The sequence below is a fragment of the Plectropomus leopardus genome, chromosome 10 (assembly GCF_008729295.1).
Source record: "Plectropomus leopardus isolate mb chromosome 10, YSFRI_Pleo_2.0, whole genome shotgun sequence".
NCBI classification, from domain to species: Eukaryota; Metazoa; Chordata; class Actinopteri; order Perciformes; family Serranidae; genus Plectropomus; species Plectropomus leopardus.
Genome location: NC_056472.1, coordinates 20,496,366 through 20,515,916, shown reverse-complemented (window position 1 = coordinate 20,515,916; position 19,551 = coordinate 20,496,366). Strand labels below are relative to the sequence as shown.

The window sequence follows — 19,551 nt, the reverse complement described above, 5'->3', positions numbered from 1 at the left end:
ATCTAATAACCCAATTGTGATCATTCCTAGTGCGGTGGCTCACGTCCTGATTGCTCGGAGCTGGATCTTGTTATAGATATCAGCGCTTCCCACTAAGCTACAAGTGGGTTGTGCCATGTCCTTGTACTCGCCAGTAATTGCTTTGGTATTTTTAGGTTTGCTAGTGTCAGGGTAATTAAAACAAACAGAGGAGATAGTACAGACAGAGATCTCCTGTGGCTCCTTGGTCTGAGTGTGGAGAGGTTTAGTAAGGTCATACATGGCAATGTTTTCAATTAGACACCTCTGTACTAATGAGGGTTTATTAGAGAGTGTGAATACTTATGCAAAACAGGACTGGTAAGTGATCGAAACATCTATATCTCAGGATAAAGGCGAATGTGTGGATGCTCTCTTTAGATGCTCTGAGGAGAAAATTGTTAAAAAGCTTAACAAAATGAGATAATTTGAGAAAAAAAATGTTTATTTTATATTCTGTAGATTTATATGATATAAAAAATTGCCCATTATGATCACAAAAATAACTAATTCTTCCTACATATTGTGTCTTTTGCAATAAATACACATTTATTTTTTCATGATCGGTCTTAAAAAATACATTAATGATCGAAAGTCGCATTATTAAAAGTGTCTCTGTTGTTTTAACTCAAGTGCTTGAAAACAGTCGAGTACAATCTCTTCATACAGTAACCCCACAATAACTCACATGTCCCTAAAGTGAGCCCTCCTCTCCTCCATGGCAGCAGCCCGTGGGGAGGAGAGAGCTCAGGACGACCGTCACCCAGGCAGTCAACTGTGGCCCCGCTGGAACCATCTGTGCGCCTGTGGTCGACAGATGCAGGCAGAGAACGCCGTGGCAGGTCAGGAAGGCTGCTGGGAAGTACCCAGCAGGTAGAGACACAGAAGGTTCAGCACCACAAGGACCAGCACCAACACAATGAGAACCTTCTGCACCCACAGACATGTATTCAGCTTCTGCTCAAGCCGTGCGTTGCAGGTCATCACTCGCATGAGCTGGTGAGATAAAAACAGGTTCACTGACCTGGTTTATCAATGTAACATCCTTGTAATGAAAGTCATGGAAACAAATCAGGCTGGAGATGTGTAGTAAATTAAAGGAATAGTGTGAAATGTGCTTATTCGGTTTCTTGCCAAGAGTTAGATGAGAAGGTTGATACCTATCTTATATTTGTGTGATAAGTATGGAGCAGGAGCAGGGAAGCAATTAGCTGAATATAAAGACTGGAGGCTCAAGGTTCAAGGTTATCTTTGTAGGGAAAACAAAAAGTCTGGCTATCTCCAAACTCAAAAAACACACCTCCAAGCACCTCTGAAACATTTAAATATGTTGTATTCAGTTTGTTTAAATTATACATGAACAGAAATGTTTGTGTTTTTGGGAAGAGTCTGGTTTAACTGGTTCCTGGTTAAACAGCACCCTATCGGGGGCCCTGGAAAGCATTATTTTAAACGCCGACAGAGCCTGGCTGACTGTTTCCCATTGTTTCCAGTCTTTATGCTAAAGCCAGAGTAGCTACCTCCAAATTCCAGCTCAATAGTTAACACACAGACATGATAGTGGTATTGATTTTCTCATATAACTCAATGCAAGAAAGCAAATAATTCCCAAAATGTTGAACTACACCTATAAGAGGATACAACTCTACATATATTTCTGAAATGCTTGTGACATATGAACGTTTTAGGATCCTCAGGACGTCTGAGGATGGGCTACTGACCGTCCCAAGAGTTAGAAGAAAACATGGTGACGCAGCGTTTTGTTATCATCCAGATGATGTTAGCAACCCCAACTCTGACCACTTTTAAGTCAAAGCTAAAAACCTTTTTTTTTACACTGCCTACTTCACCTGGTCATGACTGCTTCCTTATTTTTAAACTGGATTTTAAATTATTTTAAGTAATCTCTTATATCTTTGCACCTCGTTTGCACTTTTGCTATTTTTAATGGTGTTTTTTTTAAATTGTAAATCATTCAGTAATTAATTTTTCCATTTATATCTTTTCTCTTTGATTCTTTATTGTAAATCTGTATCCTTTATTATGTTATTTTATTGCTCTGTAAAGCATCTTGAATTGGCCTGTATGAAATGTGCTATACAATCAAAGCTGAGTTACCTTGCCTTGCCTAAGACTGCAATTAACAAGGAAATTACCGTTACACTGGAAATTTAAAGAAGTACAATCAAATAAACCACCATCGACCTACATGACCTACTAACTGATGTAAAATTTAGGTTATTATCCAGGGCCTGGGTGTGGAATGTTTTTGGAGTATGCTATACAAATACAAAACTAGAATTACCACCTTGTGGTTGCATGCCTCCACCAACCAGTTAAGCTGCAGTTATAGTTTACATTCATGTCTGTCATTACTCACATGTAGCCATGACAGTAGCCAATACTACTCATTGTTTTATCCTATTAGGCATTTGTGTGAAATTTTGTCATCATAAACGTATAAAATCTTGAGTTATGGCCAAAAATGTTTTTTTGTGAAGTCACAGTGACCTTTGACGACCAAATTCTATTTAGTTCATCCTTGAGTCCAGGTAGACATTTGTGCCAAATTGGAGGACATTCCCTTTGAGATGCCATGTTCATGAGAATCAACATTTGTGTCATTAAAAAAATTACACAAAAGTTGGGCACATTTTTTCATTAGATTTACCAAAGAAAAAAATACTGTAACAAGAGCTTTGAAATGTAACAAAATATTTCTTAACACTAGATAGGTTTTTAAGATATATTCATTTTTATGAGCAGAGTGCAAAGGCATTGTGATGGATTTGTTATTCAAACCTCTGGCGACACTGTGAGTTTTTGCATTGCAGGTACAGTAACATTATCAGTATGAATTTACAGCGCGATGAAACGGAACACAGAAGTCTTACTTTTTTGCTGCAAAAAGGAAGAATGCTCTGATGGCTCTAATTTTAGATATATTTAAAAAGGATCGTGCAAACAACAATCATTTACTGGAGGTCAGATTTTAAAGAGCTAAGTCATAAAGTAATATTGAACTATAATGTATTAAAAACAGGAATGGCAGTGTTCGAAATCGATAATGGTCAAAAGTATCTGAATGAACAATACATTGTAACTTAAAGATAATGAGTATTGTACAGGGACAAGGCTCCTGTTCCCAGAACTTACCGCTGTGTTTAATTCCTGCTGCCCGCTGGTCCCTGTCTCCGCAGGGCTGTCTCTGAGAGAATTCACTGTTGGTTTAATGCTCTCCAGAACATGACAGCGCAATCTGTGGGAAAGTCACAATCTAATGAGCGGAGGCCATCAGGTTGATATGCAGCCTACAAGTCTGCTCTAATGAGGACTGTGTGGCAACAGCCCATCACCAAAAGTGTACAAATTCTTTCATATATTTACTGTCAAGGCTATAATGGGAGTACAGATGCGCACCTGTGTTCCATGACCTTGTTTTTCGGTACTTCTTTCCAGAACTGTGCAAGTTCTTGTGATCCAGCATTGTCCATCTCGGCAGCCATGACCAAAAATCTATCCTGTGGAGAGGCTTGAGAACCTGCACAGACAAATTCAGGGCAACATTAAACCAAAACAATAATGTGAAGGAAAAATTATTAAATTGCTGCTTAAATCAATAACCAAACCAAGATAGCTGACTGACTTGGTCCAGAAATAGAAACAGAGGCACTACATTAAAATTCAGTGCTGAAAAGACGGTACTGAAAAAACAAAAAAACAGACACACCACTGCATAAAAGCTAGAAAAAAACACAAGCCTGAAATAGGTAGCGCTGATTCTTCCGAGTTATTTGCGGCACGTAACCTACAGCTGACATTTCAGTGCTTGAAGGCCATAAAATGTTTTACCTCGCACAGCGCTGTCAGTTGTCTGACGGTTTGTTTTGGAAGGATGATTCTTTTATCACTTTTGAAATATGTATGTCAGGAAAAGAAAAGTGGCTGCTGGCACTTTGGGTAAAAGACCAGACCATTTGATTATTCTGAAGTTCAGAACATCTGTTGTGAGTGGAGTAGAGTGCAGGGTTTAAGTGCAGTACCTCCATGTAATGACACCACTATATCTACTGAAGCTCCTGGTTCACAGCTGCTGCTGCTAGGCTTCACTCTGTACTTCTCGGGTGCTGTGGTCCGTACCTGTGGAGACACCAGAAGCACCTTTAAAAAATAGCCTTTTGTTGGACAAGTGGACTAAGAGAAAACTAGACTTGCAGACTGCACCTTTTCTTGGCTTTGTTTTCAAGTCTAGGCCACGATGAGACAATTTTGCCAATCACAGGTCATTTCAGAAAGACACACATGCGGTTGTGTGTGCACTTCCCACAAGGTCAAAGCCTGATTTGAGGACAGAGAATCGTGTAGAGAAAGTTGCTGTCCCAGAATTGGCAACAACTGCCTGCACTGCAAAGCCACCCAAAAAGGGAAAGCAGGCTTTTCAGAAAGATAGTCAATAAGAACGTTTGAAAGAGCTGCAGGATGTTTTCAAATTCTAGTTTGTTTTTTTTTTGCCTTTTCCAAAAAACTGCCTGCCACAGCTTTAATGAAATGTATTGCCAATCTGTGAAATGTCAGAAAATAGAAAATTCCCGCAGCTCATGTTGATCTTCAAAATGCCTCTTTTATCTGACTTACAGTCTAAAACAAAATAGGTTTAATTTACCATTACATATCATGGGAAAAGCAGCAAATTAAGGAAGGAATCTTTTAATTTTTGGCAATTTTGCTTAACAAATGACTTAAACTACTGATGACTTGTCAAAATGTCAATTTTCTGTTTAATACCAAACCTATTTATTAATCTAGCCTAATGTTTTTTTTTAGCATCAATTTCATGTAGCAGTGTGAAGCAGTTATTCTGTCAACTCATGCTGTGCTCACAATCTTGCGCACACAACTTAGCATTGAGCCTTTACTCTCACCTTGAAGGCCACTTGATTTTTGGTTACATTGCTCAGAATAATGAGGCTTTTTTTCTCTGTCTCTCCTGAACCAAAGCTGAGCTCCTCCGCGGGGCTGGAGGGAGAGAAAAAACACACTTTGTGAGACAGGAGCTACATTAGGGAAGAAAGCAGAGACTATAAAGTGTCTATTTGTGCACTTCAGTAGACATACAACTGCTACATGCAGACAGGTGTTCCCATTTGCTTCACAAAATGCTTTGTTGTTTCTTTCTTAGGTATCTTATTAATTCAGATTGGGTTGCTACAATCTTTGTGCCTTCTTGTCTGTGTGGTATGATTATCCGAGGACTTGTAGCTTTTCCTGCTGCGCATCACTTTGACGATCTGCCTCAGCGAGTCTGTCCTGAAGGATGATATAGTGGCAATATTTTGCAGCTTAAAAAGATATTTAAAAACACAGGGTTTCTGTCAAGCATGTTTACATTAATCCAAACCACTTTTTGTGGTACATTTTAAATTTCTACCAATGTTTTGACAAAGCAACCCTTTACAAGACAGGTAAGTATAATGCAGGACCCGCTTTAACAGCCTTTTCCATTCAGTTTTTAATGTGCTTTTGCACTGCATACTCCCACACATATTTGCATATAACAGTTTTACCACAAACCAACTGACACACCATTGATACAAGTGGGAGATCAACCTGTTTGTCCAGTTGATAATCCAGCCTTGGCCTCAGCAGAGATAACATGCTGTGTTTTGCAGCTTACAGAAGCTCCTGACTTCATTTCTTTAAATCTTTCTCAAAGCCTCTGACATGCTGATTATTCTTGACCTATATGGATCTCTTAGGCTTTCAGTTGGCTTGAAAAGCCACATCTGGATAAATAAACTAGCTGAAGTAGGAATGGTAACAATTGGCTAGGTTCAGGCAAGCCAATCAGACACAGAGAAGGGAGGGTCATGCCTCTGCCATCCTGAGATTGCCTCCCTGTTAGGGCTCTGCTAATTTAACTGTGGATAAAATAATATACTTGTGAGGCTTCTCTAGACTTTCCAAAGTGCATGGATTAAACTCCAATAGTGAATTGAGTCATTTTGCATCCGTTGTGTGACACTCAAAACAATTCATCCACCGTTTTAGCACAGTACTCATAGACTGAAACCACTGCAAGGGAGAGGCTAGCTGCTTCAAGCTGCAAAGCAATTCACAGGCAAGTGAATTCTGTCAATTTTCAAAATAAAAAAACACCCTGTGCAGATCATTTCACTTTTCTAAATTAACTACAGTGAGCTATGACGTATGGACGTGTCGACAGTGGTGTTGTTTTTACTCTTACTGCCAGAATAGGGGATTGCAGGTTTTAATTACTGCAGCAGGGAAAAGAAGGTCATAGGTTAACTAAATTACCATAGTACCACCATCCAAAAAGGAAAAACTGTAACACGCAATATTCCCTTTTTTTTTTTTTAAACTGAGCAAGGGAGTAAATGGGAAATTATGTTGTGGTTAAATTTTTCTCAAAGCCAAGAAGGATTAAGTGCAGCAGTGAATTATGCACACTTTGCTCAGGATGTATTACTATTTTGCAAATATATAAAGCTTGCTCAGACATCCTCTGCTTGTTGTGTTCACTTTGTTTTAAGTTTCTTATATGCAGAGTGAACAAAAATTTAAACGCAAATAATGAAAATGTTGATCCTTTGTGCCCTCAGACTGAAGCCAACCATGCCAATAAGTCATCTCAGGCATCGTGTTTGTTAAAGGTCTTTTCGGTGTGTACCACCGGGCCTGAAAAAATTCTAGGGAAAACATGGCTGCATGGAGACATCTATATAGACAGATAATTAATAGTATTACGACAAATCAATGCAAAGAATGGGGGGCACCATCAAGAAACCATAAGATACATAATGTCTCCCTTTCGGTTTTTGATGTCAGCTCAAAGGTGAACACAGGACATAGAGCAGATTGTGTATACTGTAGCGGACACATGCAATATAATTTCAGCACTTTTAAGCAGAGTAGAGCTCTGATCATGCATCAAAGCTGTGAAATTTAGAGCCAAAGCAAATCTGTAGCCTAAAATCTGGGGATGAGGCACTTTGCCATGTTTTCTGACGCCCCTTGTTAGTCGCTGGCACTCAATGTTTCTTCTAAGCAAGTTTGCAACAGTGTAGCTTGGCTATAAATAGTATGCGATTTGATGGATTCAGCCTCAGTGAACACTTTTTGCATTTGGGACTTTAACTTTGCCAAGAAGAAACTAGCAAATGGATTATAATATCTGCCTCAAATGTACAAAGCCTCTCACTGATGCAGCTTGGCTACATTTCATGGACTTAAACTGCTAAGAACAAAGGTATATTTTTCCTTTTCAAGTCTTCGTGTGTTCTTTTCCTCAGTAAAACAGCTGTAGAGTCTGGCGCTTACTTGTGCTCAGAGTGAGTCTTCAGGCTCTGGAAACCTTTGGCAAACACAAGATCAAAGCCCCCTACTCTCTTCTAAAGCCCCCAGCCTCGAATTAAGGCTAACACAGCTCAGAAACATAATTGCATTTAAGGCTCATTTAAATCTGTTTATCACTATAATTCACAGCCCAGAGCTGTCAAAATCCTCACATCAAAGCCATTACTCTGTAAAAACAGTATTCATCGGACATTATTCATGAAAACGAGGAGCAATATCGTGCAGTGTGTGAATGCACTGCTGAGTATTTACCCAAGGACCAACCACATCATTGTGTGATTGCTTTACTCCTTTGCAATACACCGCTTTTGAAGCTGACACCCCTTTTGCAATTCAATGAATGCTCATTAAAACATATGATGTGTTTAACATCATGTGCAAGGGCTGACGTGTGCTCCCCTCTCAAAGGTTAATTGATCATTGGCCAGTGTCTCAGTGTGAACAATTGATTGGTAGCATCCTTAATTCCTGCGCAGATCAATCAGGCTATAAAGGTACAAACACATCAATAATGACTTCAGATTTCAAGGCAATACGTGAAGAGAACATTTTTGTCAATATGTAGCAGGCAATTAAAATTTGTCTATTTGCATATGGCTCCTCAATACATGTACACTCAGCTGCTGGTTAACACCTTGCTTAAATTAATGCAGTATAATACAACAGGTTGGCAATAAATAAAGACCGCTTATTATGCTGTTCAGTTTTGTTTGTTTTATCTAGGTGTTACTAATAAATTGGCATCTGTGTGTACATCTATTTAGACAGAGGACCGTATTGGCCACAGTGCAACACCTGAACAAGTTTTGGGATAGCTTGCTCAAAGGGGACTGGCAGAAATTTTGGGAAAAGAAGATGGACTTGTGGGTTATAAGTGCAGTGCGGAGAAGCTGCTCTTGTGCACATACAACCCCAGATGGGTACAGGTGCAGCCAGGACAGCAAGACTCGATACTTTCACACCTAAACTGTTTGTTTCTGTTTAAACAAAGTTAGGTCAGTGCTGTTTGTTTACGCTGCTGTAAAAGCTGTCAATCAAGCTCTGGTGTAGGGATGAGACAATAATTGTTTTTATTACGATCCTGATGAATTATCATTATCAGGAAGATTTTGAATATTGTGTCACGCAAAGAGATGCTGGACAACCAACAACAAAAGAGACATTGCCAAAATATGCTGTATATGCACAAACCTGAAATAACACAAGAGATCTCAACCAAGCATGACATATTTTGTATCAAAAGATATAATGCAATTTCAAATAGCTGAAAACCCTGACTTTTGAAGATTGTTTTTTGTCTAAACATTATGTTCAGTAAAGATGCATGTTCTTTCTCTGATGCAATAAAAATATGTTTCTTAACAAATGTAAGGTAAAGGGATTCCAGTAGGGTTTAGTGCAATTTTAATTATTCTAATTAAGCATATTTCAGTGATTTTAATGACAACATTGTGAATTATTTTGGCAAGGATAACTGTGACATTAAATTTTCATATTGTCCCATTGATGCGGACTAAACAGCCACATCAAGGACACTTGAAAAGGAAGTAGTAACAAAGTCTCAGTTCATGTTAATCAGTACTGCTTAGTTTTACAGTTTGATCTCAGTTGTTTCAGCCTTCATTTTTACAATGTAAGAAACTATATGGCGCCCATTTCCTGTTCACAGTATGTTTCTTTAGACACTTTAGGCAATAACTAGGCAAATCAGTAACAGAATATTGATTTGTATGTAATCAGCACTGCCTAGTTTTATAGCTTGATCAGAGTTTGGTCTGAGTTTGAAAGAGCGAGATACAGAGGGGCTGCACTCTCTCTCGCTCAGTGTCTTTATTCTTAGTGTCTGCGGTGACAGGCACGTGAAAATGCAAAAGCAAAATCTGTAGTTTGAGCTGGGAGATGAGCAGTGAGATCTGGGCACTGGTAAGATGGAGTTTACCACAGTTCATTCAGTGCTACCCGCACTGTTATGACACAAGGCTGGTTGAAAACTGGCAAAGTAAGTAAGTGTGTAGACAACACCTTATTTTCAAACTGCAAAGCGACCATGAGCTGTCAGCGAATTGCAGGTTAATGACAAGATGGGGAAGTGTGTGAGCAGGACGGCCTACCTAACATCTAGCAGAGGGCCTTTGAAGGTGGTCTGTGGCTTCCTGGCCCCTTTAGTCCTGGTGCTTGTGTCTCCTTTATCATTGTCCTCTACCCTCAAACTGTCTTCCAGGAAATTCACCTGAAACAACAAAGAGCACTTAATTAGAGAAGAGACTCAGGATACTGATAATGTAATCGTGTGACCCTTATCTGGTCGCTTCCCTGAAAATAAAATGTTTGACCCTTGCCCTTCAAGCATAGAAAGCTATCAGTTAATGAAGCACCTGACAGTCATCTGCAATGATTTATAAAAGGTTCTTGTGAAATGAGGTGAAATGTTGGGTTATCAACATATAGTCTCTTTCACTGAGAAGCCCCCATGATTAATCCTGACCCTTGTTCCTGGTAGACTCATAAACTCGTGACTTGTTTTGACAAAATAAAGACCGTGACCAAAAATATTTCAACCACACCAGATGTCATAATATCACTCATTCATTTAGACTTTCACTTCAGCAAAACATCCCTAAACTTTGACCCAAATCATCCACAGACAGACCATGAGACCATAAAACAGCTGACAGGATAGAAAATGTGAAACGTTTGCATAAGCACTATAGATTAAATAAGTGGGTTGGGGAAATAGATGCTTTCACAGTGTTGTTGGCACCGAATATTGTGCAAAACAGATGGGAGAGGGAGCGTATTATGGGGGGGGGGCAAAGGTGAGCGGACTCTGCATGTGATGGGAACATTTGTGACTCAGAGGGGAAGTGTGTTATTTGCTGTGATAAGCAACACAACATGTCATCTTAATTTAATGGCTGACTGTCATGCAACTGCCACAATGAAGACATCAGGAGATAATCAGCTGCTGATGAAATGTCTCTATTTATTCGTCATTTAAAGAGCAAGCTTAACACAATTAGATAATAATGCAGCTAGAATAAAAACCCAAAACATGCTACAATTTTTAATTAAAAATGAAACATTTAAATAGCAGAGTGTTTCTTACATATATTAGCGTTTAAATAACAGTGTTTTGGCGCAGCTTTGACCATATCCGTAAGGCTCATGGAAACACCATTCCATTACAGATTAACAAAGAACAAAATAAATGGCAATTTATTTTGAGAAACAAATTAATTAAAAAAAATCAAACACTTATTCTATAATAATCCCGTACAAAGACATAAAATTGACCATATTAAAAGACATCTAAAATTAGAGAAATTCATGATTTCTACACATTGTGTGTAAGATACGAAATGCAAAGACATTATGCTAAAATGAAAGATTAGTGAAATGCTCTGAATGAGGAGTGAGTCTACTGGTTATACAGTACATGTTAAGGAAAAAAAAAAAGATGATTAGCACTCTCCAGAGTCTCAGACCTGTTAAAGGATAATGTTAGAGGACAAGGCACACACGGCTTTGGCTAAAAAGTTGCCTCAAAGGCAAGCATGGTTAAATATTTAGTGCTGAGTGTTAATAATTTGGTCTACATTAATATAGCAGTAATTATCTTAGTAGTTATCTCCTGAGATTAAGGCATGTTGTTAATGGGAAGTAGTGACTGTGCTTTTCATTCCCTTTCAGCCGATTACACAGTAAAAAATATGAGTGTTTTGCTTGGTTGCAAAAGGTAGACTACCCATCATATAGCCTACATCCCTTCATAACAAAGTCAGAAATTTTGTGTTTTTCCAAACAGTGCAATACAATTTAGGGGGTCAGATCAAAATGTGAGGTCCGAGATGGGTCAAGGGGTGGACATGTCCAGGGGGGAGTTGAGATGACATCGGTCGACTGTGAGGGAGGTGCACTCACAATAATACGAGTCACGTGAGTACACCTGCCTTTCCAGTCGGTTGAAATCGTCCGGACTCTGAGCTTCTTGTGTGGGTGTGATCCTACACTGCCTTACCACCTCCAGCCCTTGTTTCAAAACAGAGAGAGGGACAATTAGCTTTCTGATGCCGTTCAAGTCATCAGCGCAGTGCTGCCTGGAACCCAGAAGAATTCAGATTGGGATGGGTGGTGAAAGTTGAGTGGGAGAGTTTCTTGATGGGTGGTGAAAGTTGAGTGGGAGAGTTTCTTGCTTGTTTAGACAAGATGGATCAGAGACAGTTCTGTGGAATGCATTCAGACGGGCTTGAAGAGCCAACAGGCGAGTATATAAACACAGTGCTACAGGTGTAGTCGAAGCAAAGGCCACCAGAAATAAAGTCGAATTCATAATGCCTGATAAAACGACCCTGTGCCAGCTGAGAAGACGGCAGACATTGCTAATTAACCTGTTTTAACAATCACAAATGTATCCTAAGCTCTCATATTAATTTCTCATCAACCCTTTCCTTTCATGTCACTTCAAGTACCTAACCTTGCCTTTCTCTGTATATCGAGTGTGATTAAAATACTGATTCATTTGTGGTAAACATGCAACAATGACAAATTTTCATACAATGCTATGGGTTTATAAGGTATGTACAGTGGGTGTTATTAACTAAAAATCACAAATGCCTTGAATGAGTGAGCCTCTGGCCAAAGGTTGAGGTTATTTCAGTTTCCAGGCTTCTTTTACAACATATATTATGTAACCTTCAGCCAGTGCTCATGGTAGAACTTGTATGTATATTCATGAATGACATGAGTAACCATCCATGTTAAATTTAATTGCTACAATTCACCCTTCAAAGGAAACTAGGCTATAAAACTACAGTTCTCTCACCTATCATTAACAAATGGATTCTCCTCATCGACCCCTCGACACCATTTGACTGCAGTCAGGCGTATTCAAACATTTACTTATATTATAACATACTCACTGTCTGTGCATTGTCACTGCAGAGTGGTTGTGTAACTCGTTTCTCAGGCTAACCTGAGAAATATCTTCCCCTTTCCTATAGAGCTGACTCAAATGTTTTCATTTCTTGCCTTTTACTTCACATGACTGTAGTGCTTGTTAAAACTGTTATAGGGTTTTGTATTTGAAGATTAAATTAAGACAAAACGCTAACAGGGAGCTGTGCTCCTTTTCTCTGGGATTATGCAGAGTATGATCATGCCGCTTGCACCACAGACATGCCAGAGTGTGAGGTAATTCCATGTGTTTATTAACAAACTTTAAACTTGTGCCTGTAGATTATTGTTGAAGCCAACAGTAGACTGATTTGCATATTGCTGCTCTGTAAATCTAAATCTGTTGTGCATGACCAATGTGGTTTTTATCAACAATGGGAGAACTGTTTGTTTGTTGGGGCTTAGGAGGCTCATGGGAGTAGCACTGGGTGACGCGGTACCTCTCCAGCAGATACAGTTTGTGTCCTATAGGCAACCGGCAACAAAAACCCTAAACAGCTGCTATAAATTACAGCACAGTTACTTCCTACTTCTCACATCAAATGTGGGTTAACCCCAAATCTGTTGCTCCCTGACTGTGACAGCAAAACAGCAAAAATATCTGTAAACAACAGCTGCAACACTGCATAACAACAAAGCAAAAAGAATATGTTAGAAAACAACATGCACAAACATATTGTAAATGTACACCCTTCTACAAGTCTTCAATGGGCATTTCATGAGGCCGAACATTTCCTGAGTTGACCCCCTTAATGCCCTCCATCTATTTCCATGCAAGCTTTTTTTTGCATACCCAAAAAGGAAGCTAAATAGATTATGAGGGCTGGATTGTCCTGTAGGGAGTGAGAAGAACATGTAACATAAGCTGCAGCCTCGACTGTAAGTGGATGAAATTTGGTGACACTAGAGTGAGAGGGAGGTTGACAGTGGCTGCAGACATATTCAAGATAAAGCCTGTGGGGTGTTACAGTGACGGTGGGACACGCTGAGGCTGCATGCTGCTGTTGGGCAAGAATAGGAATCTAGCAGCGGCAGGGGAAGAGCTTAAGTAGCTGACTTGACATCCTCTGTGGACCATACGAGGGGCGGAGAGGACGAGAGAAGCAGAGCGCTGGCTGTGATTCATGGGCTTTGTTGGCAGGATTTAATTGCAGCCAGAGACATTAGGAGTCACCTTCACGCAGACAATGAGCAAGAGCTTAACGTCTTCCAAATCAGGGCATTACTTGCCACTTAATTCACAGCTGTCTCCACAGAGCGGTCTGATTACATGCTGTAATCTTGGGCTCAAATTATAGGAAGTGAGTAAAAGAAACAGGAGGATACTCTGAACATAGGGCATCTAATCTGACTAGAAGCAGGATGTCACACTTATAAGGAGATGGACACTACTGCCTGAAATGCCAGAATCCAAATTTGTCATGACTCAATCACACATGAGAGCAGCTACACTGATAACAACAGAAACACTGACCCTGGTATATTAGTTTCAACATTCATTTACCAACTGTATCAGCTATGTAACACTTAATCATCCCCATTCTGACAATGAGATCAATTAAACAGTGCCCACTGACTTAAGTGTGTCCTGCCAAAGTGGAGACTTACGCAACACTCAAGGAGCAGTCTTGCCTCATTTTGTAGTGAAATTAAATGGCGAACAAGGTTGAGGATATCTTTTAATTTAAGTTTTTTTTAAACACTCCTGCATTCTGATTAAAACTTAAAAGAATATGTACCTTTTTCGGCTTGACCGCAACCTCAGAGTTGAAGCTGGACTCAAGGGTATCTTTGCCCTCCATTTCACCCTCTTTGCTCTCTGTCTCGTCCTCACTAACAATTGGTCCGTTTTCACAGATGGGCGTTTGGAAGTCGTCATCAGGGAGAGGCGGGTAGCTGTACTTGAAGGGGTCCTGGAATGTAGCCAGATATTTTATATCACTACATGCATGGCAATCAAAGTGTTTACACTGTCAATTTCAATGAATGTAGTCATGCTGAATGTCCTTTATAAGTTCAGAAAGTCCCATGACTTGCATATGAATGAGTGGGAATTCTGGAAGGGAAATTCTGTTCATGACCGAAAGATTATTATTCACTTAAGTAAGATTTCACTGTCAACAGTTGTGACCTGAAAAACCTCCTTAACAATCTTTCACAGTAAGGAGAGTGTCTACAACTACAAAAATGTACATTACTAATAAAAATATACAAGATTTCAGTGTCGCACAAACACTATTCAATGTAACAAAGTATTTATCAAAAATGTTTCTATATAGAATTTGTTTAATATGACTAAAGCTTACAAAACAAGCTTTAGCATCACAGCATCATCACAATATTATACCACTGAAAGATAGCTAATATTTCAGATCAGCTCTAGTAACTACTACATCTTTTGTAACTGTTTCACATTAAGAATGCACAATGTAAGGCACAGCTGGGTGATGTGGGGGGGAAAAAAAATCAAACATCACAATATGTTTAACCAGATAGCCTGATATCGCCATTGACATTACCTGACTATTGGTGCTTTCAAAAAATATTTCCACAATGAGTTTTTGTTATTTAATCATGTGGATATAATGACTAAATGGGTAAAGGAAAATACCAAAACAGTCTGATAATTTCAGAAAATTACATCACTTCACTGTAACGCAGCCTTTAAAAACAGGAAAAGACAACACTTAGAATATTCAAAATTTCACAAAATAGCTAGTCTCATGATATGATATTCTTATGTTAATTTATTGCCTAACCTAAATGGAAATGTTGAATTTAACACATAGAGAAAGTCCTAATTAACATACCGTTCCACCCATGTGAGATGGCAGGTACTCTAAGTCTATGAATCCGTGGATCTCAGATTTGGATGCAAACTTGAGCTTGCTGATTGCCTCGGGACCCAACCACGACTTCACAATCTTCCAGGCAGCTGAAAAGTGACATGTTTATGCTCAAGATATCATCAGATTATTATTTTGATAATCATGACGGACACAAAAATAACGAGTTTTTGTACAAGAGAATGAGGCTCACCATTCATGATCCAAGGCATATCCACGATGATCATTTTGGCTGAAATGATAGACAAAGCTTGACCATTATGAACATGCTTTGACCTGAACATAGCTGTAATTTCCTGTATATTGGTGAATGTAAACATTTGTTGTGCTTTTATAACAACTTTTGTCACTTACATAAAAACTTTGGATAGTACACTTTGAAGCAATTAATAATGTACTTCACGAACTCCATGTCCTGAAACACAAAGTGGAAAAGAACAAGCATTTAAAAAGCATAACCACATACAGGGCTTCAACTACAAAAGATGCTTTATGTTTTTTCGATAGAGAGAACTTTTCGCTCTTAACTGCCTCTAGATCTATAGTGGCCCACTTATGAGAAAATGAATTAAGCTCCTCTGATGACCTGCTCAATTCCTCTCCAATGCTATGCATAAGACTTAAAGATGTTACATTAAGGTTTTATAATTATATTTAACTTTAACTTCATGATTAAACATTTGCAAACTATATAACTTGCTGTTACATACTGTTTTGCCACCATCTGATTGTATTACCTAGACCTAACAACTTTGATTATTTCAAGAAGACAGTCTTCCTAAAAACGAGTAAAGAGATAAGAGTTCAAGGTACATGGCTTTGACTTAAACGTATTCCCTGCACTTTCACAATAACGGGCTTCTGATTCAAACAGATAATCTTACCTATGCTTTGGATAGTGCTAGAAAATCTAATCACGGCTAACAATTTAAATGCAACAAATACATCCAGATGAAAGGTTCTGCCACATTTTAAATCATTCTTTAAGTGAACATGATAAATGTTCATGTCACTATTTTATGCCGATCATCAGGCAAACAACCAATATGTCAATATATACAGCCTTTATCTGGCTGGGCTCCATAATTGGCTAGAAGCCTCATTGCTATGCAGGAGACTCACTCCCGAGCCTTAATGAGATCAAACTGGCTACCCTTGCTCCAGCACCTACTGTGGTTCAACAACACTGAATAAGGCTGCTTTCCAAACTGATCTTCTAATCTACTCATTTCATATTTGGGTTGCATAGCTATTTATCCTTCCTGGTTTATTGGTATTTAATTGAGCCATCTCTCCACAAGAGAGCCTAGCCAATGAAATATGCCCGCTGACAGAGAGCTCCATCAAGGAGCTCACGCCTGCGACACAGTGAGTCAACGGATTAGACAGTCCACTCGAATTGACCAACGGGATTTAAAGGTTACTTTAATCTCCGAAGTGTAAAACCATTAAAGAGCATCAGTCCCTGCAAGACCACAGCTCAAACAGCAAGAAAAATGAGGATAGTCTACAGCATTTCAATGACAGTCACAGAAAAGAATCTCATTTAATAGAGAGGGAGTGAAAATGCAATAAATATTTCACCTTGGAAATGTGGATATTACTACTAGAAAAAAGCAAAATGAAACAGTATGACAAAGAAAAAAAAAGAAGGTGCTGATATTATTACAAAAACCTCAAAATAAAATAACATCATCATCGACTTACTATGTTGCTGAGGCCAGACTCTGTCATGTCAAACACAACAGTGAGTGGCATCCCAGGTTCTTTCTTCGCATAGCGCTCCAGCCAGAAGGCAACGTACTTCTTCTTGTCCATGAGTGTTTTTGCATCCTTGACATGTAGTTTTACTTTGAACCAGACTTAACACAGTAAACAGAAATAAAAATATATATCATGAGTTAAGGTTTTATATTTTTACTAGTATTTTGGTAGATTTGCAGTTGTCTGCAATATCAATAATGGGAGCACACTTTTCATCAGAACAGATATATCTTGTCTTAAATAAGGGCTAGGTAAGTGTTAACTGTAAGAAGGTCTGTAATAGAACATATACATACAAAGCTTGTTGCCCTCTTTGTCATAGCCATGGAGGTAGACAGCACCAGTCTCGAACATCCATTTGGGTATGGTGCTTTCACTGAGATCTGAAACACACAGGCAAGTTTTACTGTCAGCTGGTGTAAGAGTTTAATTGTACGCAAAGGTGGCTCGTAGTCTTCTTACAGATTTTACAGACTATTTGAATCCTTAACTTAACCACTTTAAAAGGCACAAAATGTTTTAATTAGATTTTTTTTCCTTTCACAATTTTATCATTGTGATCATGTCCAGGCAATACACAACAAAGCCATCTTGTTGTATTTCTAAAGATCATTCATCACAAGCACAAACTCTAACTAAAATTGGTTCTCAAATCTATGTGAAATTGTATAAAACATTTATGTAGGTGAACCAGAGTGGGAGTTTAAATAGTTTTACAGAACCTGTTTAAGATCTCAGCTTCCCTATAAACTGTAACTGCTTGATTTGACAAAAAAATAACATACTTGTTATCATCCCTTTTCAACAGATTCCGAAAAGAACTGAAAATGTCTCTCCTTATTGATATAGCCCATGATGCCCCTTGATACTAATGGCATGAATAAATCAAATTTCCCAGAAACAGCTGCTTGACAAATTGAATTTGCTGGATTAAAGGCCAACAAATAACAACTCTGAGAAATTCCACAGCAAACAGAAAGAGTGGGGATTGTTCTCGGGGGTAGCCTATGCATGGCTTTATGGGTGTTTAACACACAATGGCACTCTGTCTGGATTCATCCCAGGGCAAGCACAGAGACAACCACTGATGTGTTGCAAGCTTGTAAACATCTAAATAAGGCAATGTCAATATTTCTAGTTTTAGATGGGACTGGATATCGAACTTCAATACTTTTTTTGGTAATGACCTCACTCTGCCTGCAGCACCAGCTATTGAGAGCAGTCATTTACCAAAAGATATTTGATTCAAAATATTGTTTAATCTGATCACGTGGTTCCAGATTTAAAATAAACAATTTGCAAACTTTAGACAACTTTAGTTAGTAACATTCTTGTCCAACTGCTTCTGTTTTAACATTTGAGAACTTTAGTGTCTTTTGTCAAACGAAAAGAGGATTTTGTAAATAAAAATATATTGCATTTTATATTGTAAGAAAGGGGACTTTTTTTTATTGATTTAAAAATTAAGGAATCACTGACACTAGTTTCTGAAATAATGCGCAGCCCTACTATCAGGTAAAAAATTGCTCATATCATATGTCAAACTGTTCTGTGTGATATCTTACCATTCACACCATATTCTTTTCTCCACTGGAGACTTTCATCAATCATTTTCAAGGCATCATCAACAACATAAAGTCTCCACGTCAGGTAGCCCTCCACCAGAGCATCATCTTTTTCAAGCCTTTCAACATCTCTGGAGTCATATTTGTCTGTTGAATCTGTAAACACAACACAAAGGCTCAGTCACATTTTGATCCAAATTTTAAGAAGTCAAGCTCAAGGTTTTACTCTCAACCTCACTGATTCCCGGATAAAGTCTTAAATTATAAACTGTGCTTTAAACTCAGGTCATATTCTTACAAGCACAGACTTTATTTGTCAAAACAACAAACTACATGTGGCAATACAGAGCTAATGTTAGCGTAGTTAGTTATTTGTTGGAGCTTATCTGGGCTCTGAGCATTTAGGTCATGATGTTATCAACATGACAAAGTGGGGTAAAAGCTTACTTGTGGGAAGTTAACCTACAATATCCGAGTTTATGAAGCTGCCGGAAGCCCTAAATTCGTGTAGTGACCAAGGTTAATGTCAGCTTCTTCGTAACTAACAGTGTTACCTTGGAGGAGCTCATTCTTGAATCTCTGTCTCGTCTCCTCAATTTTCTTCTCAATGTCCTGTCAAAACAGAGTTCCTTCATGTTAGACACGTCTTCGCCTTCAACACACTGACTCTTCAAACAGCTAAAAAAAGTGCTCTAATTGTAGTTGACTATACCTGCTCTCCTTCGTGTTGTTCAATTTCAGCCATATTCAATGGTCCCCGGGTTTCCGTCTCTGTGGTAGTTCCTTGTTGAGCTAGCTAAAGTGCAGCTAACGTATAGTTTGGTGAATCAGTGCGAAGTGTGCAACTGACGCACTGTCGTTGCCATTTTGGCTCCGGCCGTGGCCACTCCTCTTCTTTACGCTGTTAGTTTGAACCGAAAGGACAGAGGGGGTGTTCAACTATATTCGAGATCACAAGTAAAGCGTTTATCTAATCGTTTACATGGTTGATTCGTTCAAATAAAGCGAGTGAGCGAAACGCTTTTAGCTTG

The 19,551-nt window shown here is 38.8% G+C and overlaps 1 protein-coding gene across 1 annotated transcript; it reads right to left on the bottom strand.

Moving 5' to 3' along the window:
• Positions 1 to 442: 442 nt before the first annotated feature.
• Positions 443 to 19,507, bottom strand: mospd2 (motile sperm domain containing 2). Its single transcript, XM_042494192.1, has 15 exons — positions 19,233 to 19,507; positions 19,075 to 19,132; positions 18,521 to 18,676; positions 17,252 to 17,338; positions 16,899 to 17,053; positions 15,546 to 15,606; positions 15,385 to 15,423; positions 15,156 to 15,280; positions 14,085 to 14,258; positions 9,504 to 9,622; positions 4,941 to 5,034; positions 4,062 to 4,158; positions 3,439 to 3,559; positions 3,175 to 3,277; positions 443 to 1,014 (listed from the first exon to the last, which is right to left on the bottom strand). The coding sequence occupies exons 1-15, from the start codon at positions 19,263 to 19,265 to the stop codon at positions 862 to 864; spliced, it is 1,575 nt and encodes a 524-aa protein (XP_042350126.1). The 5' UTR covers positions 19,266 to 19,507; the 3' UTR covers positions 443 to 861.
• Positions 19,508 to 19,551: the final 44 nt, after the last annotated feature.

Coding starts and splice junctions, on each gene's coding strand:
- mospd2 (XM_042494192.1), bottom strand. CDS start 19,265: ATGGCTGAAATTGAACAACACGAAGGAGAGCAG. Junction 17,054..17,251: donor CAAAGAGGGCAACAAGCTTT/GTATGTATATGT, acceptor TACTGTGTTAAG/TCTGGTTCAAAGTAAAACTA. Junction 4,159..4,940: donor AAAATCAAGTGGCCTTCAAG/GTGAGAGTAAAG, acceptor GTGTCTCCACAG/GTACGGACCACAGCACCCGA.